This window comes from Schistocerca americana, chromosome 3 (assembly GCF_021461395.2).
Source record: "Schistocerca americana isolate TAMUIC-IGC-003095 chromosome 3, iqSchAmer2.1, whole genome shotgun sequence".
In the NCBI taxonomy this organism is placed as follows: domain Eukaryota; kingdom Metazoa; phylum Arthropoda; class Insecta; order Orthoptera; family Acrididae; genus Schistocerca; species Schistocerca americana.
In genome coordinates, this window is record NC_060121.1 from 958,775,048 (window position 1) to 958,795,794 (window position 20,747).

The following is a 20,747-nucleotide window of genomic DNA, read 5'->3' on the forward strand; positions in this document are numbered from 1 at the left end:
CAATCATCTGTGTGGAATTTTTAAGAAAGTGTGGAATGTAGGCGATAATAGTTTGTAAACTGTACCATTGCAAGAGATGAGTAAATAGAGTTTTTTGTTATTATTATGAAAAGAACCGTAAAAATCAATCATCTGTGTGGAATTTTTAAGAAAGTGTGGAATGTAGGCGATAATAGTTTGTAAACTGTACCATTGCATTAAAGACTATAAACATTATCAGACAATAGGACTAATGTAAGAGGCCACTACAAAGAAAGCATGGTGAAAAACTAGGAATTCATAGAACTGAAACGTGAGGGATCGACTTGTGAGCTAGACCAAGTGCAAGAGGTGTAACCAAAAGAATCGACAAGCTCTATGAAAGATTATTTTAACAGAAGTCAGTTATACGATGGCACTCCAAAAGTAAAAAAAGAACTTGATTCTCTTTATGCATAAATGATTGCTATCGGTATGCTGCCGTACAGATCTTCCGACCATCAAGGTTTGAAAAAAATTGTTAATGCCTTACACAGCAGATATGAGTTGCCAGATAAAACCACACTTAAATGTTTACTGATCTCGAAACTGTAGGAAGAGTTAAAAATAAATTAGAAGAAGCCCTTGTTGTGGTCTTCAGTCCTGAGACTGGTTCGATGCACCTCTCCATGCTACCCTATCCTGCGCAAGCTTCTTCATCTCCCAATAGTTACTGCAACCCACGTCCTTCTGAATCTGCTTAGTGTATTCATCTCTTGTTCTCCCTCTACGATTTTTACCCTCCACGCTGCCCTCCAACACTAAATTGGTGATCCCTTGATGCCTCAGAACATGCCCTACTAACCGGTCCCTTCTTTTTGTCAAATTGTGCCACAAACTCCTCTTCTCCCCAATCCTATTCAATACTTCATCATTAGTTATGTGATCTACCCACATTATCTTCAGCATTCTTCTGTAGCACCACATTTCGAAAGCTTCTATTCTCTTCTTGTCCAAACTATTTATCGTCCACGTTTCACTTCCATACATGGCTACACTCCATACAAATACTTTCAGAAACGACTTCCTGACACTTAAATCTGTACTCGAGGTTAACAAATTTGTCTTCTCCAGAAACTCTTTCCTTGCTATTGCCAGTCTACATTTTATATCCTCTCTACTTCGACCATCATCAGTTATTTTGCTCCCCAAATAGCAAAACTCCTTTACTACTTTAAGTGTCTCATTTCCTAATCTAATTCCCTCAGCATCACCCGACTTAATTCGACTACATTCCATTATCCTCGTTTTGCTTTTGTTGATGTTCATCTTATATCCTCCTTTCAAGACACTGTCCATTCCGTTCAACTGCTCTTCCAAGTCCTTTGCTGTCTCTGATAGAATTACAATGTCATCGGCGAACCTCAAAGTTGTTATTTCTTCTCCATGGATTTTAATACCTACTCCGAATTTTTCTTTTGTTTCCTTTACTGCTTGCTCAATATACAGATTGAATAACATCGGGGATAGGCTACAACCCTGTCTCACTCCCTTCCCAACCACTGCTTCCCTTTCATGCCCCTCGACTCTTATAACTGCCATCTGGTTTCTGTACAAATTGTAAATAGCCTTTCGCTCCCTATCTTTTACCCCTGCCACCTTTAGAATTTGAAAGAGAGTATTCCAGTCAACATTGTCAAAAGCTTTCTGTAAGTCTACAAATGCTAGAAACGTAGGTTTGCCTTTCCTTAATCTTTCTTCTAAGATAAGTCGTAGGGTCAGTATTGCCTCACGTGTTCCAATATTTCTACGGAATCCAAACTGATCTTCCCCGAGGTCGGCTTCTACCAGTTTTTCCATTCGTCTGCAAAGAATTAGCGTTAGTATTTTGCAGCTGTGACTTATTAAACTGATAGTTCGGTAATGTTCGCATCTGTCAACACCTGCTTTCTTCGGGATTGGAATTATTATATTCTTCTTGAAGTCTGAGGGTATTTCGCCTGTCTCATGCATCTTGCTCACCAGATGGTAGTGTTTTGTCAGGACTGGCTATCCCAAGGCCATCAGTAGTTCTAATGGAATGTTGTCTACTACCGGGGCCTTGTTTCGACTCAGGTCTTTCAGTGCTTACAATATGTAAATTTTTTAGCGTTACAACGGACTTGTGGAGAATCAACGCGAATGAAGGCATACTGCCATTGACTTGCCATTTTATTATAGACGAAAAATTAGTTTCGACCATATTAAAACTGACAAAAACTGCAACGCAGAATCTGTGCACATGTAACTAACATTTTTCTAAAATGTTTCTTTTTTTAACTCGTCAGTGTCGTACTGAGTTTCGTTTCATTCTTGTGATTGGTACATGTCGGTGTAAGTCACCCCGACGTAACTTGTAAGGTATTTCTTGGCAGTTTGAGACCTCCCATCTTCGGCCGGCCCCACACATACCCTCACCCCTGTTGTCGATAGAAACCTGAAACCATCGTGTCATTTATGTTCTGTTTACGGACACTGCCAACTGTAAGAAATCATTGAATAACCGCGCTACTACAGGCTTAATATATTTTCCTATTCATTACTACATATAAGGAACACATTTGGACATAGATGACTCTATAATGCGCTTTCTCAAAACATCGTTACTTCCGCGCCTAAAGTTTTCTCTTGTGAGTTTGTGCGATAGCAGGCTAACAAGTGAGAAACGAACCCAAACACCGCCTGAACTAAAATTAATACAGCTTAGCAAAATCAGCTGGCAGTGGCGTTACAATTATTGTGATGCTGACTTCCGAGTATATAAACAACTCGCTCTTGTGGCGATTTATGCGGAAGTGCTTCCATTGTTATAGCGAATCGGAACAGAGTTAAAACTTTCGGGGCTTATAAAACAGCGTCAATATTAATGCATATATTTACCAAAAAGAGATAAACCTGGCAAGTTGTAAACAATGGTAATAGAAAACTCTAGCTGCTGTGTAATGAAAGCTGCTGTATCGCCACTACAGTGAAGCCGACGAGAAGTTATCTGTCATGTTCTGTCACGTGCAGACTTTGAGCGGCGGGGGTTTATTATAGGAATACGTCGGTATGATGGGTGAAGGTGCCAGCACTGCAGTCTCTCGCCACACCTTTCCTTATGCTTCATTAATACCGTATTGTGCTCTTTATACTCGTACCATTCCGCGCGCTTGCCCTGAAAGAAGGTGAAACACCCAACAAAACTTCTACAAGCTACACACTTTATGTCGACTGCACGAAGATCACACGTGCTGCCGATCTCAGCGATGCAGCAGCTGTAGCACTGCAGTAGAGTCATGGCCCTTTTGTTTTGTACTGAGTTGGGTTGGGTTGTTAGGAGGAAGCGACCAAACATCGAGGTCATCGGTCTCATCGGATTAGGGAAGGACGTGGAAGGAAGTCGGCCGTGCCCTTTCACAGGAACCATCCCGGCATTTGCCTGGAGCGTTTTAGGGAAATCACGGAAAACCTAAATCAGGATGGCCGGAGGCGGGATTGAAACGTCGTCCTCCCGAATGCCATTCCAGTGTGCTAACCTCTGCGCCACCTCACTCGGTGCTTGTACTGAGTGTCAACTCAACTGAGAAAAAACATGAATGAAGAAGCCACCCTTGCCGGCCGGGGTGGCCGAGCGGTTCTAGGCGCTACAGTCTGGAACCGCGCGACCGCTTCGATCGCAGGTTCGAATCCTGCCTCGGGCATGGATGTGTGTGATGTCCTTAGGTTAATTAGGTTTAAGTAGTTCTAAGTTCTAGGGGACTGATGACCTCAGAAGTTAAGTCCCATAGTGCTGAGAGCCAAGAAGCCACCCTTGATCTCTTCAACGCAGTTTCAATTTTATTATTCGCGTGTGCAGTTTATACCGTATCTGCTTCAGTTCATCAGCATGCATGTACACCTAAAGTAGCAGCACTGCATGGCAGACCAGTAAACACTTCCCCTCTCGCGTCCCTATTCCTTACTGTGACCATCTTCTCCTTCGTCTTCCTCCTTTCCCCGTGCTTCTAAGACGTTGAAGCTCAACGTAACACCGACTCGCAAAATTGTTACGGTGCTTGCTTATTTCCAAGTCCGTATCGATCTTAGTGCTGAGTTTTCACTCAGATGGCGCTTTGGCGTTAGGCGGTTGTTTCCGTGTTTGATCGCTGGCCGGGGCTTAGCTGGAGGGGTGTGAGGAGGAAAGAGGGTACTGCCTTGGCGTGAAGACAGTTCGGATCGGCTGGGGTTGTTTGCGTCTGGACGCCGAGTGGGGCCCGATGGGAAGACCGAACCGTGATTTTACGGTTAATGGTGTGGACAGCGGCGTGGTGTGCCGTTTAACTTGATTCGCAAGGGGAGCAAAATCTCGCCAGTTGTAGTTTGTCGAGCCTGAGTTTGAAATAGCTTCTATGTGCGGCGGGATGTCATTTCGTCCTCCTGTCTCTCCGTCGCTGGGATTGCTATCCTCGTTTACCGTACCATGGATGTATATCGAGGGGCTAAGCTGCTCTCCGTACCCTACTAGGCGCTGGTGATGGAAGTGCGTCGTTCAGCGGCACATTAGTCTGGGTGCTTTATGTTTGATCTTCAAGTGCATAGTCTTCGAGTGGCACTCCTTAGAGTTTGCCTTGCGCAGTTAGATTGGAGTTTATTTTGTCTTGTGATGCTTCCGCTTTCCGTTAACGAAGGTTAAGCTTGATTCGGCACTCCGTACGACGCTTGGCACCTCAGCAGGCGGGTCGGAGCCACCTTCGCGACTAAACGGAAGCCTTTAGACTGAGAGGTCTAGTGTTTTGCATATTGTTCATAAATTGTTGTTTTGGTATTAAGTTGGCTGAGGTTTCTTATGGATTTCCCGGCATTTGGTCTGTTGTCCGGCCCGGGCCAGGTCTCGTTATTTTAAGAGTCGGTCCTTGTTTTGGCTTAGTACGATTTTGGTTTACTGCCTGGTGGTTCTGGTGGTACGCCGGGTGGCTGTGGTTGTGTTGCATTTTGTATGGGGCTGTGTGCTCGGAGCCGTGGAGTACCATTTGTGCGAACTGCTTCGCTGGGGAGTACTGATCGGGCCATTCTTGATCCTCTTTTGTATGAAATAATTTTATTATTATTTTAAAGTAACATTATCACTTAAATGATTTAATTCTTGTTGCGTCAATTGCAATTTGGGCACTGAGAAATTTAGTAGTGTAATTACGCAAGATTTAATAGTGGCACATGCCGCTTTACCTTTCGTAATCTGTTAATTACCGAAAGACCTTAAGCTCATAGTCATATGATGTGATTTTCTTAAATTATTGTATTTTTATGTCATGTTATTGTTTTTTAAATTTGCTGATCACTGGTGTACTGTTCCAAGTATTAAAATGTTTCAGGTAGCTATTACTTGGGTGGAACGCGCGGAACCGCAACGGAGAGGGTAGTTGCGTGCCTTACGTGTCCGTTGTTGGCGCGGCTGGTGTCCGTTGTTTGTTTTGGTGCACCTGGGTTAACTATTGTGTTACCTCCTCCCTTGCGGCCCTGTCTTGTTCTTCTCATAAACATTTCCTTCAAGGCACTCTAGTTAATTTTGCCGGCCGGAGTGGCCGAGCGGTTAAAGGCGCTACAGTCTGGAACCGCACGACCGCTACGGTCGCAGGTTCGAATCCTGCCTCGGGCATGGATGTGTGTGATGTCCTTAGGTTAGTTAGGTTTAAGTAGTTCTAAGTTCTAGGGGACTTATGACCACAGCAGTTGAGTCCCATAGTGCTCAGAGCCATTTGAACCATTTTTTAGTTCATTTTATGCTAGTATTATTTTAATTTCTTACATTGGTAAAATTGTGCGGGCTTCATTATGCACACTGTTTGTCATAATGTCTCATATATCATGATGTGCGTGTGTAATGGTGCAATAAAAGAATGATTGTTATTTCTGTTTTGGCGCCCTTCATGCCTCCTTTCTTGTCCCTATTCTTGTACTTGCGTTTGTAACCCACACACCAATTTTCATGAGAATTATTTATATACATATGAGAGCAACTTTTCAGATAACAAAACGTTGAAAAAAAATTTTTTTTTGACAATATTACACCAAATTTCGGAGATACTGGCAGGTTACTTAAACATTAATTTTTTTCAGGTCAGCAATCGAATCTTATTAGAATACAATATCTATGATAAGACAATAGTAGTGGTTACAGACAACGCTGCAGTTACGAAAGAGCTGCCTAAATCTTAAGGATTCGAAATTCACCCTGTTTTACCCACTGGATTAATTTAACAGTACAAGATTGTTTCAAAGCAAAAATATTTTCCAAAATTTCTTTGAAAACAAAGCTCATTTGTGAGTTTCTTTCGTCCGCAGCTCGTGGTTGTGCGGTAGCATTCTCGCTTCCCGCGCCCGGGTTCCCGAGTTCGATACCCGGCGGGGTCTGGGATTTTCTCTGCCTCGTGATGACTGGGTGTTGTGTAATGTCCTTAGGTTAGTTAGGTTTAAGTAGTTCTAAGTTCTAGGGGACTGGTGACCATAGATGTTAAGTCCCATAGTGCTCAGAGTCATTTTTTTGAGTTTCTTTCATAAGTCTACACTAGCCAGTGACAAGCTGCGCAATGTTCAAAAAAGATCAAACAAAAAAGAACTGAGAGGGGGACAAGAGGTGCCGACTCGATGGAACAGCTCAAAAGAATTTTGGAAGTACGAAGTGAGCTTGAGATTGCGAGCAGTGAAAGTTCAAAAGCACTGCCTACCCTCAGAGCAGAAAATTACTTGGCTATACAGGAGAAAATAGATCTTCTTGAACCTTTTGAACTAGCAACAACAACAATCTCAGGGAAATAATACATCACTGTTTCCAAAATTATACTTCTTATACGTGGTATTGCTGCAAAGTTTTCAGACTAGTAAAGCACCTTAAAAACTGATGAAGGACGAAGTGTTCTGGATTCCATGATTAAATTAGTCAATGAAAGAGTGAAACCATTTAACACATTGACTGCTAATATTCTTGTGCCATTATTAGATCGTAGGTCTTAAAAATTTGTTTCAGGACATTCCAGAAGGCAGAAAACGCTGCACAAGGACTTCAGAAAGAATATGCTGCTATCATCACATAAGCTACTAGAATGATATCTGAAACAGGAACCTCCATGAGCAGTGCAAATACGTCGATAGTCTAACAGTTTGAAATCCGATTATCTACTTTTTTTTGCCGAATTAGAAACAGCGTAACGTCGATGTCGTTTGAAACACCCCCGTTATGTCATTTATTGGGTTTTGTGTGATTTACCGAAGCCGCCAAACAGTTAATTATTATGATTATATGACCGTGTGCTTAATGGATGAAAGGCCATCGGCTTTTCTGCTGTGGTTTCGGAGGTATTTCAACCGAGTGCGGCTGTTCTGAGACGGAATAGTTGATGATTGAAAGTTTTTCTGTTATTATAGGTCACAAAGGCTGCGATATACAAACTGATGTGGCAATTGCTGCCTTCGCCTTACACGTTTAATTACGATTATATCTTTATTTGGTTGCTGGTTTTAAGTACTTCGTCACATGCAACTATGATTGTTAACATTCACAACAATCATCACTGCAATCTGTGGTTGTTGCTGGGCGACGCGGTTGACACGAAACACGTAATTCGGCACTGATCACTTCTGGTTTTGTATCACTCGCGAATCGGTATTGATGAAGGTCAGCCCCACGACGATAAGGGGGACGCGCTCATTTGTCACACTCCGGTGAATTTGCAATTTACTCCTCACCCGGCACATCTGCCATTGACACCGTACTCAGCTTGACTGCCATTCATGCCCGTCTTCCCACAACTGCTTTCACGCGATACTCATCTTACAGCCTCCTGCAGCGCTCGACAATTGACTCCTGTCTGCTATCGACGTGGGTGTTGGGCACTAACATATATGTTCGTGGAATCACGGATCCCTTACACGTTACGCCAGTCGGTGATTCTATAATTGACCTACATCAATATTTTGAAAAACCTGTAATAGACAAGCATGTTTGTGTATCAGAATAATGTGCAAAATCTAATAGTATGTTTCGTGTAAAGGACATAGGTCCGGATTTCATAATTATTTCATTCTTCGAGCGCTGCAATGGTATCTGTACAGGGACCAGCTTCATATTCGTATTTAAAGTTTTGTGGTGTCCAGCGACTTGAGTTCTTGCAGAGGAGGTATTCTCCAAGGCACGATAAATAGTTGCTTAAAAACGCAACAGACTAAAGGAGCAGAATTTAAACACCTTACGTGTATCTTTTAATGTTGTATTTTAAACAACAGACTAAAGGACAAGAATATACTTTACCTGACTTTATATAAAACAAAACTCACAAATCTTGTATTTTTGTATTTTAAGCAATAAAAATTTTGGAAAGTTATTTTTCATTTTTAATGCCTGACCAAAACAATCGATATTTAATCGATGCGTCGATAGCTTTCACAAATACTATCCATAATATTGGATGTGCCAACTATCAATGTTTAAGTAACACTAAGTGATTTCAGACGTTCCCCAAGGTAGTGTTATAGGCCCTTTGTTGTTCCTTATCTATATAAACGATTTGGGAGACAATCTGAACAGCCATCTTCGGTTGTTTGCAGATGACGCTGTGGTTTATCGACTAATAAAGTCATCAGAAGATCAAAACAAACTGCAAAACGATTTAGAAAAAATATCTGAATGGTTCGAAAAGTGGCAGTTGACCCTAAATAACGAAAAGTGTGAGGTCATCCACATGAGTGCTAAAAGGAACTCGTTAAACTTCGGTTACACGATAAATCAGTCTCATCTAAAAGACGTAAATTCAACTAAATACCTAGGTATTACAATTACGAACAACTTAAATTGGAAAGAACAGATGGAAAATGTTGTGTGGAAGGCTAACCAAAGGCTGCGTTTTATTGGCAGGACACTTAGAAAACGTAACAGATCTACTAAGGAGACTGCCTACACGACGCTTGCCCGCCCTCTTTTAGAATACTGCTGCGCGGTGTGGGATCCTTACCAGATAGGACTGACGGAGTACATCGAAAAAGTTCAAAGAAAGTCAACACGTTTTGTATTATCGCGAAATATGGGAGAGAGTGTCAGAGAAATGATACAGGATTTGGGCTGGAAATCATTAAAGGAAAAGCGTTTTTCGTTGCGACGGAATCTTCTCACGAAATTCCAATCACGAACTTTCTCCTCCGAATGCGAAAATATTTTGTTGACACCGACCTACATTGGGAGAAACGATCACCACTATCAAATAAGGAAAATCAGTGCTCGTACGGAAAGATATAGGTGTTCATTCTTCCCGCTCGCTATACGAGATTGGAATAATAGAGAATTGTGAAAGTGTAAGTAGCCTGTTTAGGTTTTTATGTTGGTAACGCCACGTAGCGCTCTATATGAAAATCACTGACTGTGCTGTGTGCAGTGTGTGGCTGGTTTGCATTGTTGGAATTTGGGCAGTTGGCTGTTAACAGTGCGTAGCGTTGCGCAGTTGGAGGTGAGCCGCCAGCCGTGGTGGATGTGGGGAGAGCGATGGCGGAGTTTTGAGAGCGGATGATCTGGACGTGTGTCCACCAGAGACAGTAAATTTGTAAGCCTGGATGTCATGAACTGTTATATATATTATGACTTTTGAACACTATTAAAGTAAATACATTGTTTGTTCTCTATCAAAATCTTTCATTTACTAACTATGCCTATCAGTAGTTAATGCCTTCAGTAGTTAGAATCTTTTATTTAGCTGGCAGTATTGGCGCTCGCTGTATTGCAGTAGTTCGAGTAACGAAGATTTTCGTGAGGTAAGTGATTCATGAAAGGTATAGGTTATTGTTAGTCAGGGCCATTCTTTTGTAGAGATTATTGAAAGTCAGATTGCGTTGCGCTAAAAATATTGTGTGTCAGTTTAGTGAAATGTCTGAGTACTTTCAGTTCTGCTCAGCTGTTTGAAAATCAATTAACGTAAGGGATTTATCAGCACAATAATTCATAAATTTTTCTAAGGGAAGGTTTCAGAGGTGGTTCGATGAACCCTCTGCCAGGCACTTAAATGTGATTTGCAGAGTATCCATGTAGTTGTACATGTAGCTGTAACGGCCAGATACTTTTGATCAGATAAAATGATTATGCGGGTTGTATAAACAGCCTGAATGCAAATGCCATAAAACAGTGATGTTTTCAGTGTGTAGCAAGATTTAGCAAATGTGTAATGAAAGCAGACATGTCGCTCACCATCCAGTGGGAGGTGCAGAGGGTTCCCACTGAGGATCAGCTTCCACAGCTTCGGTGCGCCCGAAAACGTGTAAGGGTGCAGACTGTGCAGGGCATTGTTCTCCAGGCTGAGCCACCACAGCTGCGAGAAACCCTGGAAGGCGCCCGACTCGACCTCGGCTATGACGTTCTCCAGCAGCACCAGCTTCTGGAGGCTGGAAGCCACCCGAGTGAGGGAGCCGTTGCGCAGCGCCGCAAGCCGGTTGTAGGACAGGTCCAGGATGGTGGTGGCGGAGTCCAGGCCGGCCGGGGCGCTGCTCAGCGACGAACTGGAGCAGTCGGCGGCGTTGCGCGTGCGAGACTGGATGCAGCGGCAAGCCTCCGGGCACCTGATGGCGGCGCCAGCAGAGGACAGCGAAACCAGCACCAGCAGCTGGAGGCACAGCGGAGGCCAGCGTGGGGGCATCCTCCCTGTACACGAGGAGGTTCGCGTATCTGGTTAGAAGCTCACAGCGTACTTGAAAATCATCAATTGGGATGTTAGTCCGTGTCAATACAGGGTGTTACAAAAAGGTACGGCCAAACTTTCAGGAAACATTCCTCACACACAAATAAAGAAAAGATGTTATGTGGACATGTGTCCGGAAACGCTTAATTTCCATGTTAGAGCTCATTTTTTCGATTCACCGCCAGTTGGCCCAATTCAAGGAAGTTAATGTTGACTTCACTGCTTGTGTTGACATGCGACTCATTGCTCTACAGTACTAGCATCAAGCACATCAGTACGTAGCATCATCAGGTTAGTGTTCATCACGAACGTGGTTTTGCAGTCAGTGCAATGTTTACAAATGCGGAGTTGGCAGATGACCATTTGATGTATGGATTAGCACGAGGCAATAGAAGTGACGCGGTACGTTTGTATCGAGACAGACTTCCAGAACGAAGGTGTCCCGACAGGAAGACGTTCGAAGCAATTGATCGGCGTCTTAGGGAGCACGGAACATTCCAGCCTATGACTCGCCACTGGGGAAGACCTAGAACGACGAGGACACCTGCAATGGACGAGGCAATTCTTCGTGCAGTTGACGATAAGCCTAATGTCAGCGTCAGAGAAGTTGCTGCTGTACAAGATAACGTTGACCACGTCACTGTATGGAGAGTGCTACGGGAGAACCAGTTGTTTCCGTAGCATGTACAGCGTGTGCAGGCACTATCAGCAGCTGATTGGCCTCCACGGGTACACTTCTGCGAATGGTTCATCCAACAATGTGTCAATTCTCATTTCAGTGCAAATGTTCTCTTTACGGATGAGACTTCATTCCAACGTGATCAAATTGTAAATTTTCACAATCAACATGCGTGGGCTGACGAGAATCCGCACGCAATTGTGCAATCACGTCATGAGCACAGATTTTCTGTGAACGTTTGGGCAGGCATTGTTGATGATGTCTTGATTGGGCCCCATGTTCTTCCACCTACGCTCAATGGAGCACGTTATCATGATTTCATTCGGGATACTCTACCTGTGCTGCTAGAACATGTGGCTTTACAAGTACGACACAACATGTGGTTCATGCACGATGGAGCTCCTGCACATTTCAGTCGAAGTGTTCGTATGCTTCTCAACAACAGATTCGGTGACCGATGGATTGGTAGAGGCGGACCAATTCCATGGGCTCCACGCTCTCCTGACCTCAACCCTCTTGACTCTCATTTATGGGGGCATTTGAAAGCTCTTGTCTACGCAACCCCGGTACCAAATGTAGAGACTCTTCGTGCTCGTATTGTGGACGGTTGTGATACAATACGCTATTCTCCAGGGCTGCAGCAGCGCATAAGAGATTCCTTGCGACGGAGGGTGGATGCATGTATCCTCGCTAACGGAGGACATTTTGAACATTTCCTGTAACAAAGAGTTTGAAGTCACGCTGGTACGTTCCGTTGCTGTGTGTTTCCACTCCATGATTAATGTGATTTGAAGAGAAATAATAAAATGAGCTTTAACATGGAAAGTAAGCGTTTCCGGACACATGTCCACATAACATATTTTCTTTCTTTGTGTGTGAGGAATGTTTCTGAAAGTTTCGTCGTACCTTTTTGTAACACCCTGTATAAACACTAATACGACTGTTCAAATAACTTACGGGTTTGCTGCCGGGTGATGTCGTATACCACCGCCGATATTTCGACATGAGCACAGCCTGCCATTCTCAAGGAACAAATGCAAGGAGGAAAAATGTGCAAGGGAACTCTGTGACGGTCTTGGCTGCAGATTTCTAGACTTTCGCTATTAGGTAGGGAGTTGTAGGACGCCCCTAAATAGGGCAGGGGTGCACTACACAAAGGAAGCGGCTACTCGGGTAGCAGAGTACTTGTGGCGTGCACATGTGGGTTTTTTAGGCTAGGCAGTAGTGCGAGATGTCCTGATGAACACTCACCAGTCGACGTGCAGGCAGGGAAATCAGGACGCACTCAGTGTAAAGACACTTCAGCTGTCAAGATATTAGCAGCAAATTTTCAGAGTGTTCGGAAGTTCCTGAATTTACTGCCCTCCAGGAAGCGTGTGGCACGCAAATTATTCTCGGGACTGAGATCTGGCTGAACCCTGAGATAGGAAGTTCTCAAATATTTAGTGAGGGTTGGAACGTATATCGGAAAGACAGATTAGACACCGTAGGAGGTGGTGTCTTCAGTGCACTTGACAAAAAGTTGTGTCTACTGAGGTCGAAGTAGAGTGTGATTGTGAAGTTATCTGGACGCGTTTAACAGGGCTAGGGGAAATAACGTTAATTGTGGGGTGTTATTACCGGCCACCAGGTTCCACCGTAACAGTTCTAGAATCATTCAAAGGGAGTCTACACTCGGTATCGGACAAGTACCCGGATCATGCTGTATTAGTCGGAGGCGACTTCAACCTACCTAGTATAGACGGGGATATCTATGGATTCATTACAGGTGGTACAGACAAGCCGTCGTGTGAATTACTTTTGAACACATTATCCGAAAACTGTCTTGAGCAGCTAAATCGACAGCCAACGCGTAATGGAAATATTCTAGATCTGGTAGCCACGAACAGACCAGACCTCATCGACGGTGTCAGTGTTGAGACAGGGATTAGTGATCATGATGTTGTCATTACGAGTATGGTTACGAAAGTTAAAAAGTCGGTCAAGAAGGCAAGGAGAGTATTCTTACTATTAAGAGCAGATAAGCAGTTGTTAGCATCCCACTTAGTAAATGAATCGACCTCATTTACTTCCGGTACGATGGACGTGGAAGAAATATGTGTAAATTTTAAACACATTGTAAATCACGCATAGGAGAAGTATGTGCCGAAAAAGTGGGTTACGGACGGAAAAGACCCACGTGGTTTAACAGTGCAATTCGGAGAATTCTCAGGAAGCAAAGACAGTTGCACTCGCGTTACAAGAAAGATCGGGAGAATGCGGACAGTCAAAAGTTAGTAGAGATTCGTGCTGCTGTAAAAAGAGCGATGCGCAATGCATTCAACCACTACCACCGTCATACCTTAGCAAAAGATCTTGCTGAAAACCCAAGGAAATTCTGGTCTTACGTAAAATCGGTAAGCGGGTCGAAGGCTTCCATCCAGTCACTCACTGACCAGTCTGGCCTGGCAACGGAAGACAGCAGAACGAAAGCTGAAATTTTAAATTTAGCATTTGAGAAATCTTTCACGCAGGAGGATCGTACGAGCATACCGCCGTTTGAGTCTCGTACAGATTCCCGTGTGGAGGACATAGTGATAGACATCTCTAGGGTTGTGAAGCAGCTGAATGGGTTGAAAATAAATAAATCGCCAGGTACTGATGGGATTCCAATTCCGTTTTACAGAGAGTACTCTACTGCATTGGCTCCTTACTTAGCTTGCATTTATCGCGAATCTCTTGCCTAACGTAAAGTTCCGAGCGATTGGAAAAAAAGCGTAGGTGACGCCTGTATATAAGAAGGGTAGAAGGACGGATCCTCAAAATTACAGACCAATATCCTTAACATCGCTTTGTTGCAGGATTCTAGAACATATTCTCAGTTCCAATATAATGAAGTTCCTTGAGACGGAGAAGTTGCTGTCCATGCATCAGCACGGCTTTAGAAAGCATCGCTCCTGCGAAACGCAGCTCACCCTTTTTTCACATGATATCCTGCGAACCATGGATTAAAGGTATCAGCCAGATGCCATATTCCTTGACTTCCGGAAAGCGTTTGACTCGGTGCCCCACTGCAGACTCCTAACTAAGGTACGAGCATATACGATTGGTTCCCAAATATGTGAGTAGCTCGAAGACTTATTAAGTAATAGAACCCAGTACGTTGTCCTCGATGGTGAGTGTTCATCGGAGGTGAGGGTATCATCTGGAGTGCCCCAGGGAAGTGTGGTCCGCTGTTGTTTTCTATCTACATAAATTATCTTTTGGATAGGGTGGATAGCAATGTGCGGCTGTTTGCTGATGATGCTGTGGTGTACGGGAAGGTGTCGTCGTTGAGTGACTGTAGGAGGATACAAGATGACTTGGACAGGACTTATTATTGGTGTAAAGAATGGCAGCTAACTCTAAATATGGATAAATGTAAATTAATGCAGATGAATAGGAAAAAGAATCCTGTAATGTTTGAATACTCCATTAGTAGTGTAGCGCTAGATACAGTCATGTTGATTAAATATTTGGGCGTAACATTTCAGAGCGATATGAAGTGGGACAAGCATGTAATGGCAGTTGTGGGGAAGGCGGATAGTCGTCTTCGGTTCATTGGTAGAATTTTGGGAAGATGTGGTTCATCTGCAAAGGAGACCGCTTATAGAACGCTGGTGCGACCTATTCTTGAGTACTGCTCGAACGTTTGGGATCCCTATCAGGTCGGATTGAGGGAGGACATAGAAGCAATTCAGAGGTGGGCTGCTAGATTTGTTACTGGTAGGTTTGATCATCACGCGAGTGTTAACGGAAATGCTTCAGGAACTCGGGTGGGAGTCTCTAGAGGAAAGGAGGCGTTCTTTTCGTGAATCGCTGCTGAAGTTATTTAGAGAACCAGCATTTGAGGCTGACTGCAGTACAATTTTACTGCCGCCAACTTATATTTCGCGGAAAGACCACAAAGATAAGATAAGAGAGATTAGGGCTCGTACAAAGGCATATAGGCAGTCATTTTTCCCTCGTTCTGTTTGGGAGTGGAACAGGGAGATAAGATGCTAGTTGTGGTACGAGGTACCCTCCGCCACGCACCGTATGGTGGATTGCGGAGTATGTGTGTAGATGTAGATGTAGATGTATCGATAGTGACTATTAATCAACAGGTGAGGTAGCACTAATTCTGTCCCTCTGTTTTTTTTTATCAGAGCCAGAGCCAGATTCCAAGCAGCATTTAAACAAAATCCACCATCTCTGTTTATAAGGTTGCTTGATATTTTGATTTCAACAGCTTCCTTAATAACACTATCCCAATAGCTGGACGTGCAAGCCAGAATCTCCGTGTTGTATTCCATAGGATGACCGGTGTCAAGCCAATGTTCTGCAACAGTGGATTTTCTCGGCTGTTGTAAGCGTGTGTGACGCTTATGTTCAATACACCGGCCTTCCACAATCCTCATTGTCTGACCAATATATGACATGCCACAACTGCAAAGAATACGACAGACACTAGCCTTATGCAAACCAAGGTCATCTTTTACGGACTCCAACAGGGCCTTAATTTTAGAAGGTGGTCAAAAAACACATTTCACATCATATTTCCTCAAAATACGGCCAATCCTGTCGGAAATGCTTCCTGCGTAAGGCAAAAAGGCCGTAGACTTAGGTGCCACTTCGTTTCTATCGTCACTCACCCGTTGCACAGAAGGCTGATAGCGCAACGCACGTTTGATCTGCCTCTCACTGTAACCAGTCTGACGAAAGGTGACTTCGAGATGTAATAGCTCAGCTGCCGATCTTTCAGGGCAGTGTGCGATTTTCAGGGGGGATGGGGGAGATTTCCCCCACTCTGCATCAGACCATCCCCTCCTCTGGCTTTAGTTTATGCATCCCTACCTGGGATGTTTATTTCCCACGCACTGGAGTAAAACTTTACATATAATTTAAATTTGTGGAGCCGAACACTGAAAGTTTTTAATATAGTCTTACTATTAATACCATTAATATGTTTGCTTATCAATTTTGAAAAAGTGTTATGTAGTAGTTAAGCATTTCAAAACATTTAGAACTAAATCATCATTCTCATGTTGTCATTGTTGCTTTCGTCTAAGGTGCGTCATCCGTTTACTTGCGAGTTTACGAGGGAAGTAGTGTGGCAGTCAAGCCGCAGCAGTCGTACCGCAGAGTTGGGTGAGCTGGGGGCTGAAAGTCCCACCCCGGGCCCTGACACAGGGTGGCGACCGGCCAGGTACCTGAGCGAACATTTACCGTTAGGCTACCTTTTGGCAACGGTATGGCGCGGACTAACGTGCCTGGGACGAAAGCACACCTTACTAGATAACGCACCATCGTGTGCTTCTAGTTCCTAGGATACTATTTCGTGGACCTTCTTTAAATACTCTTCTCTTCCACCATCGGTTTCTTTTCCTTCGGTTTTCATTTCCGTTGTTAGCTGCATGTGCAAGTACCAAGTAGGCCGCCGCTGCGATACTTTATCATCCTTTATACTGCAAGACCGACACACATGTGGCACAAATTCTGTTGCTCCGGTATAAATTAACCTGCCGCATGCAACATACGCCGCAAGATGTTTCCTGTTGTAGCATGCTACAAGACGACGCACGCCACATTTCCGTAGCTTGCCACAATGTTGCAAGACGGCGCCCCAGCGTAAACGAGGCTTTAGAGCCAGGTCTGTATTGTATGGTGGATGTGACGTGTTGCTTGCGAAACTAAAACCTGCAATCAGATCCAAACGTCGTGGAAAACTCTGAAGAGGTGTCATCCTGCAGCAAGATAACGCTCGCCCACATTCTGCCAAACGGACAGCTGACGCAATAAAGGAGTTGAGATTCGTGATGGTGGAAAATCCACCATACAGTACAGACCTGGCTCCAAGTGATTTTCACATGTTTGGACCCTTAACGGAAGCACTACAGGGAAGAAGGTTTGAAAGTGATGAAGACGTCATTGCTGCGGTGCAAAATTGGTTACAGATGCAACCAATAAACGTATTTTCTGATAAAATAAAAAAGAACTCGTAAAACGTCGGGAAAACTGCATTGAAGTCCAGAGAGGTTACGTAGAAAAATAACGCATGTTTCAGTTTTCTATCATCAGAATAAGTGCAGCTTTTTACAGATGTGCCTTTACTTTTTGAATTCCCGTCGTATACCTGTATGTAGATGATTTCGTAACAAAGCTTTACCTGTAATGTACTTTTAAAGATATAACAAGGGATGGCTTTTCTGATAGTGCATACGCGTGAATAGTGAGTTTCGACATTAACATCTATTTATAAATAACTGTTTAACCATGGGTAATGCCACGGTCCAAGCTAGTAACATATGTAATTATACTAACCCCCTAAGACATCCCCCCCCCCCCTCCCCACTCGTAAAAGCACAAATCGAACACTGTTTCAGGGTCTGAGATAACGTGGGCCCTGTGAACTAAGGTACGAAGTACTCCTTCGCGCTGAGCTGGATGGTGACGACTATCAGCTCGCAGATACAAGTCAGTGTGAGTAGGCTTCCTATAAACAGAATGTCCCAACGTACCATCAGTCTTCCTTCTGACCAACACATCAAGGAAGGGAAGGCATCCATTCTTTTCCACCTCCATACTGAATTGAATATTCGGGTGCATTGAATTCAGGTGTTCCACAAACCGGTTGAAATTCTCACTACCATGAGGCCAAACAACAAAAGTATCGTCTAAATATCTGAAAAAACACGCAGGATTCAATGTCGCTGACTCCAATGCACGTTCCTCAAAGTCCTTCATAAACAAATTGGCCACAATAGGTGACAACGGGCTTCCCATTGCAATTCCATCAGTCTGTTCGTAGTACTGACCATTTAATAAAAAGTAAGGGGAAGTCAGCACATGTCGAAACAAATTTCTTAATTCGACACCAAACTTAACCTCAATTAGCTGCATCGAATCAGAGAGAGTAACGCGAGTGAAAAGAGAAACCACATCAAACCTGACTAAAATATCAGAGTCATTCAACGCAATCCCTGCAATCACCTTTCGTCAGAATGGTTATAGTGAGAGGCAGATCAAACGTACTTTGCGCTATCAGCCTTCTGTGCAACGGGTGGGTGACGATAGCAACGAAGTGGCACCTAAGTCTACGGCCTTTTTGCCTTACGCAGGAATCATTTCCAACAGGATTGGCCGTATTTTGCGGAAATATGATGTGAAATGTGTTTTTCGACCACCTTCTAAGATTAAGGCCCTGTTGGCGTCCGTAAAAGATGACCTTGGTTTGCGTAAGACTCGTGTCTATCGTATTCCTTGCAGTTGTGGCATGTCATATATTGGTCAGACAATCAGAACTGTGGAAGACCGGTGTATTGAACTTAAGCGTCACACACGCTTACAACAGCCGAGCAAATCAGCTATTGCAGAACATTGCCTTGACACTGGTTATCCTATGGAATACAACAACAGGGAGAACTGGCTTGCACGTCCAGCTATTGGGTTAGTGTTATTAAGGAAGGTGTTGGAATCAAACTATCAAGCAACCTTATAAACAGAGATGGTGGATGTTGTTTAAATGCTGCTTGGAATCCGGCTCTGTCTCTCATCAAAAAACAGAGGGACAGAATTAGTGCTACCTCACCTGTTTATTAATAGTCACTATCGATATTTTTTATATTGGTTATCTTTGTTTGTGTTGACACTTGTTCTGTGTGTGGTATCTTCCTTGTTTCTCCTCTGTGAACCGAGATGTTAAATTCCCTTGCACATTTCTTCCTCCTTGCATTTGTGCCTTGAGAATGGCGGGGTGAGCTCCTGTCGAAATATCGGCGGTGGTCGACGACGTCGCCCGGCAGCAAACCCGTAAGTTACTTGAACATTCAATTCGCCGGGAAAGGTAAGGTCTCACACTAGTACGATTATTTTACTGATTTCTGACCGTCCTCGTAGAGCTCATTAGCAGAGCGACTAACTACTAGATTCTGGAGGATGGTCTTCCCAATACACTCTCTAATGGCATCCAAGAATGCGACGTCGAAAGTCACCTGACAACTGACCATCGCCAGAACCTAGCAGTCGGTCACTCCACAGATAACCGCTGCAAAGACGGTCGATACGTCGTTGGTGTGGTTGTTTCAGCGTTTGAAATGATACTTCCTTACACTCCAAAGACGTTATTCAAATTGACACTGCCTAAAAATTTACAGCATACTGGTATGAATATCAACCCCAAAGAAAAAATGTTTCCAGTAGTTGGAAGAATACTTATGTCACACTCGTTTACATGAAGCGTAGTATAAGTGATCCACAAACTGCCGTCCAATGTCTGTTTCATCCATCTGCTGTATAAACTTAGAATATATTGTGAGCTCAAACGTAATAAACTTTCTAGAACAGAATGACTTCCTCTACTCCAAAGAATATGCATTCCAGAAACATCAGTCATGCAAAACCGAACTCGTGCTTTTCTCACGTGACACCTTGAATCCATGGATCAAAGCAGCCAGGTAGATGCAGTATTTATTAACTTCCGAAAAGCATTTGTCTCAGTATCACACCAACGCCAGTCAACATTGAATACTTGCAGAAATTTGATGAGGTACTGTAATATTTCTGGCTTTGCAGCCATCATATTCAGCTACAAGAAGCTCTTCTTAGAGCAATTGAGAGGTCAGAAGTGGCAAGATGACGTAATGTAGTGTGAGGTACCAATGACAGATAGTTTGTTCGTATGGGTATAGTGAGAAACACCGCCTAAATCGTGGTCCATCTCGGCGATTGGCTGCTGTATTCGGAAGTTGCGCGCCAAATTATAATTTTCCTTTATTAATATTAGACAAATTAAACTGCGTATTTCCTTCAATTTCCAATTAAAGCATCTCTCCACAGCGTGTTATCACTCCATTATTTCACAAGCATTAACAATCAGCAGAATAATAAACAACTGCTACGCAGACGCAGACGAAGCACTTCGGTGATCTTCGGATCGTGCCCAATTTGGATGGCGGGCGAAGAGGTTCGGCTATAAGATCAGAGCTGGTTGGGAAGCAACGGAGGACAGACGTGTTGTCTACCGCGGTCAGTGTTAGTTAAGACTTTATTAGCAATGTATGGTTATTTGAAACATATAGTGGAGGGCAGTGTGATAGTAATTGCGGAAATGCGCAGATAATTCGTTTGTTGAAGAATAGGAATTATTTGTGACACTAAAGTGGAATGTAACGTGCAGTTTCTTTTGTTCTGCCAATAAAAAGCGAGTCGCATCCTGCATAAACAAACTGATTAGAAATTTATTTATTTCTAAAATAACGGTTCCTCGCTAAAAAGTTCTTGCAGCCTCAAGATAACGGATCCACGACCTACGTGCTGTTTTCTGTGCAGGGGACAACAACTATAGAAGATTATAGGTTGGTGAAGATTCATTAGAACTTGTCCATTCCGCTAAGGGTGGA

The 20,747-nt window shown here is 43.6% G+C and overlaps 1 protein-coding gene across 1 annotated transcript in view; it reads right to left on the bottom strand.

The window, feature by feature from the left end:
* The window catches only part of LOC124605850 (insulin-like growth factor-binding protein complex acid labile subunit), a 155,279-nt gene that overhangs the window by 80,712 nt on the left and 53,820 nt on the right, over positions 1-20,747 (bottom strand). The window contains exon 3 of the mRNA XM_047137783.1: positions 10,184-10,633. Within this exon, the coding sequence (XP_046993739.1) occupies positions 10,184-10,628 (445 nt within the window). The 5' untranslated portion in view covers positions 10,629-10,633. The remainder of the gene's footprint in view (positions 1-10,183; positions 10,634-20,747) is intronic.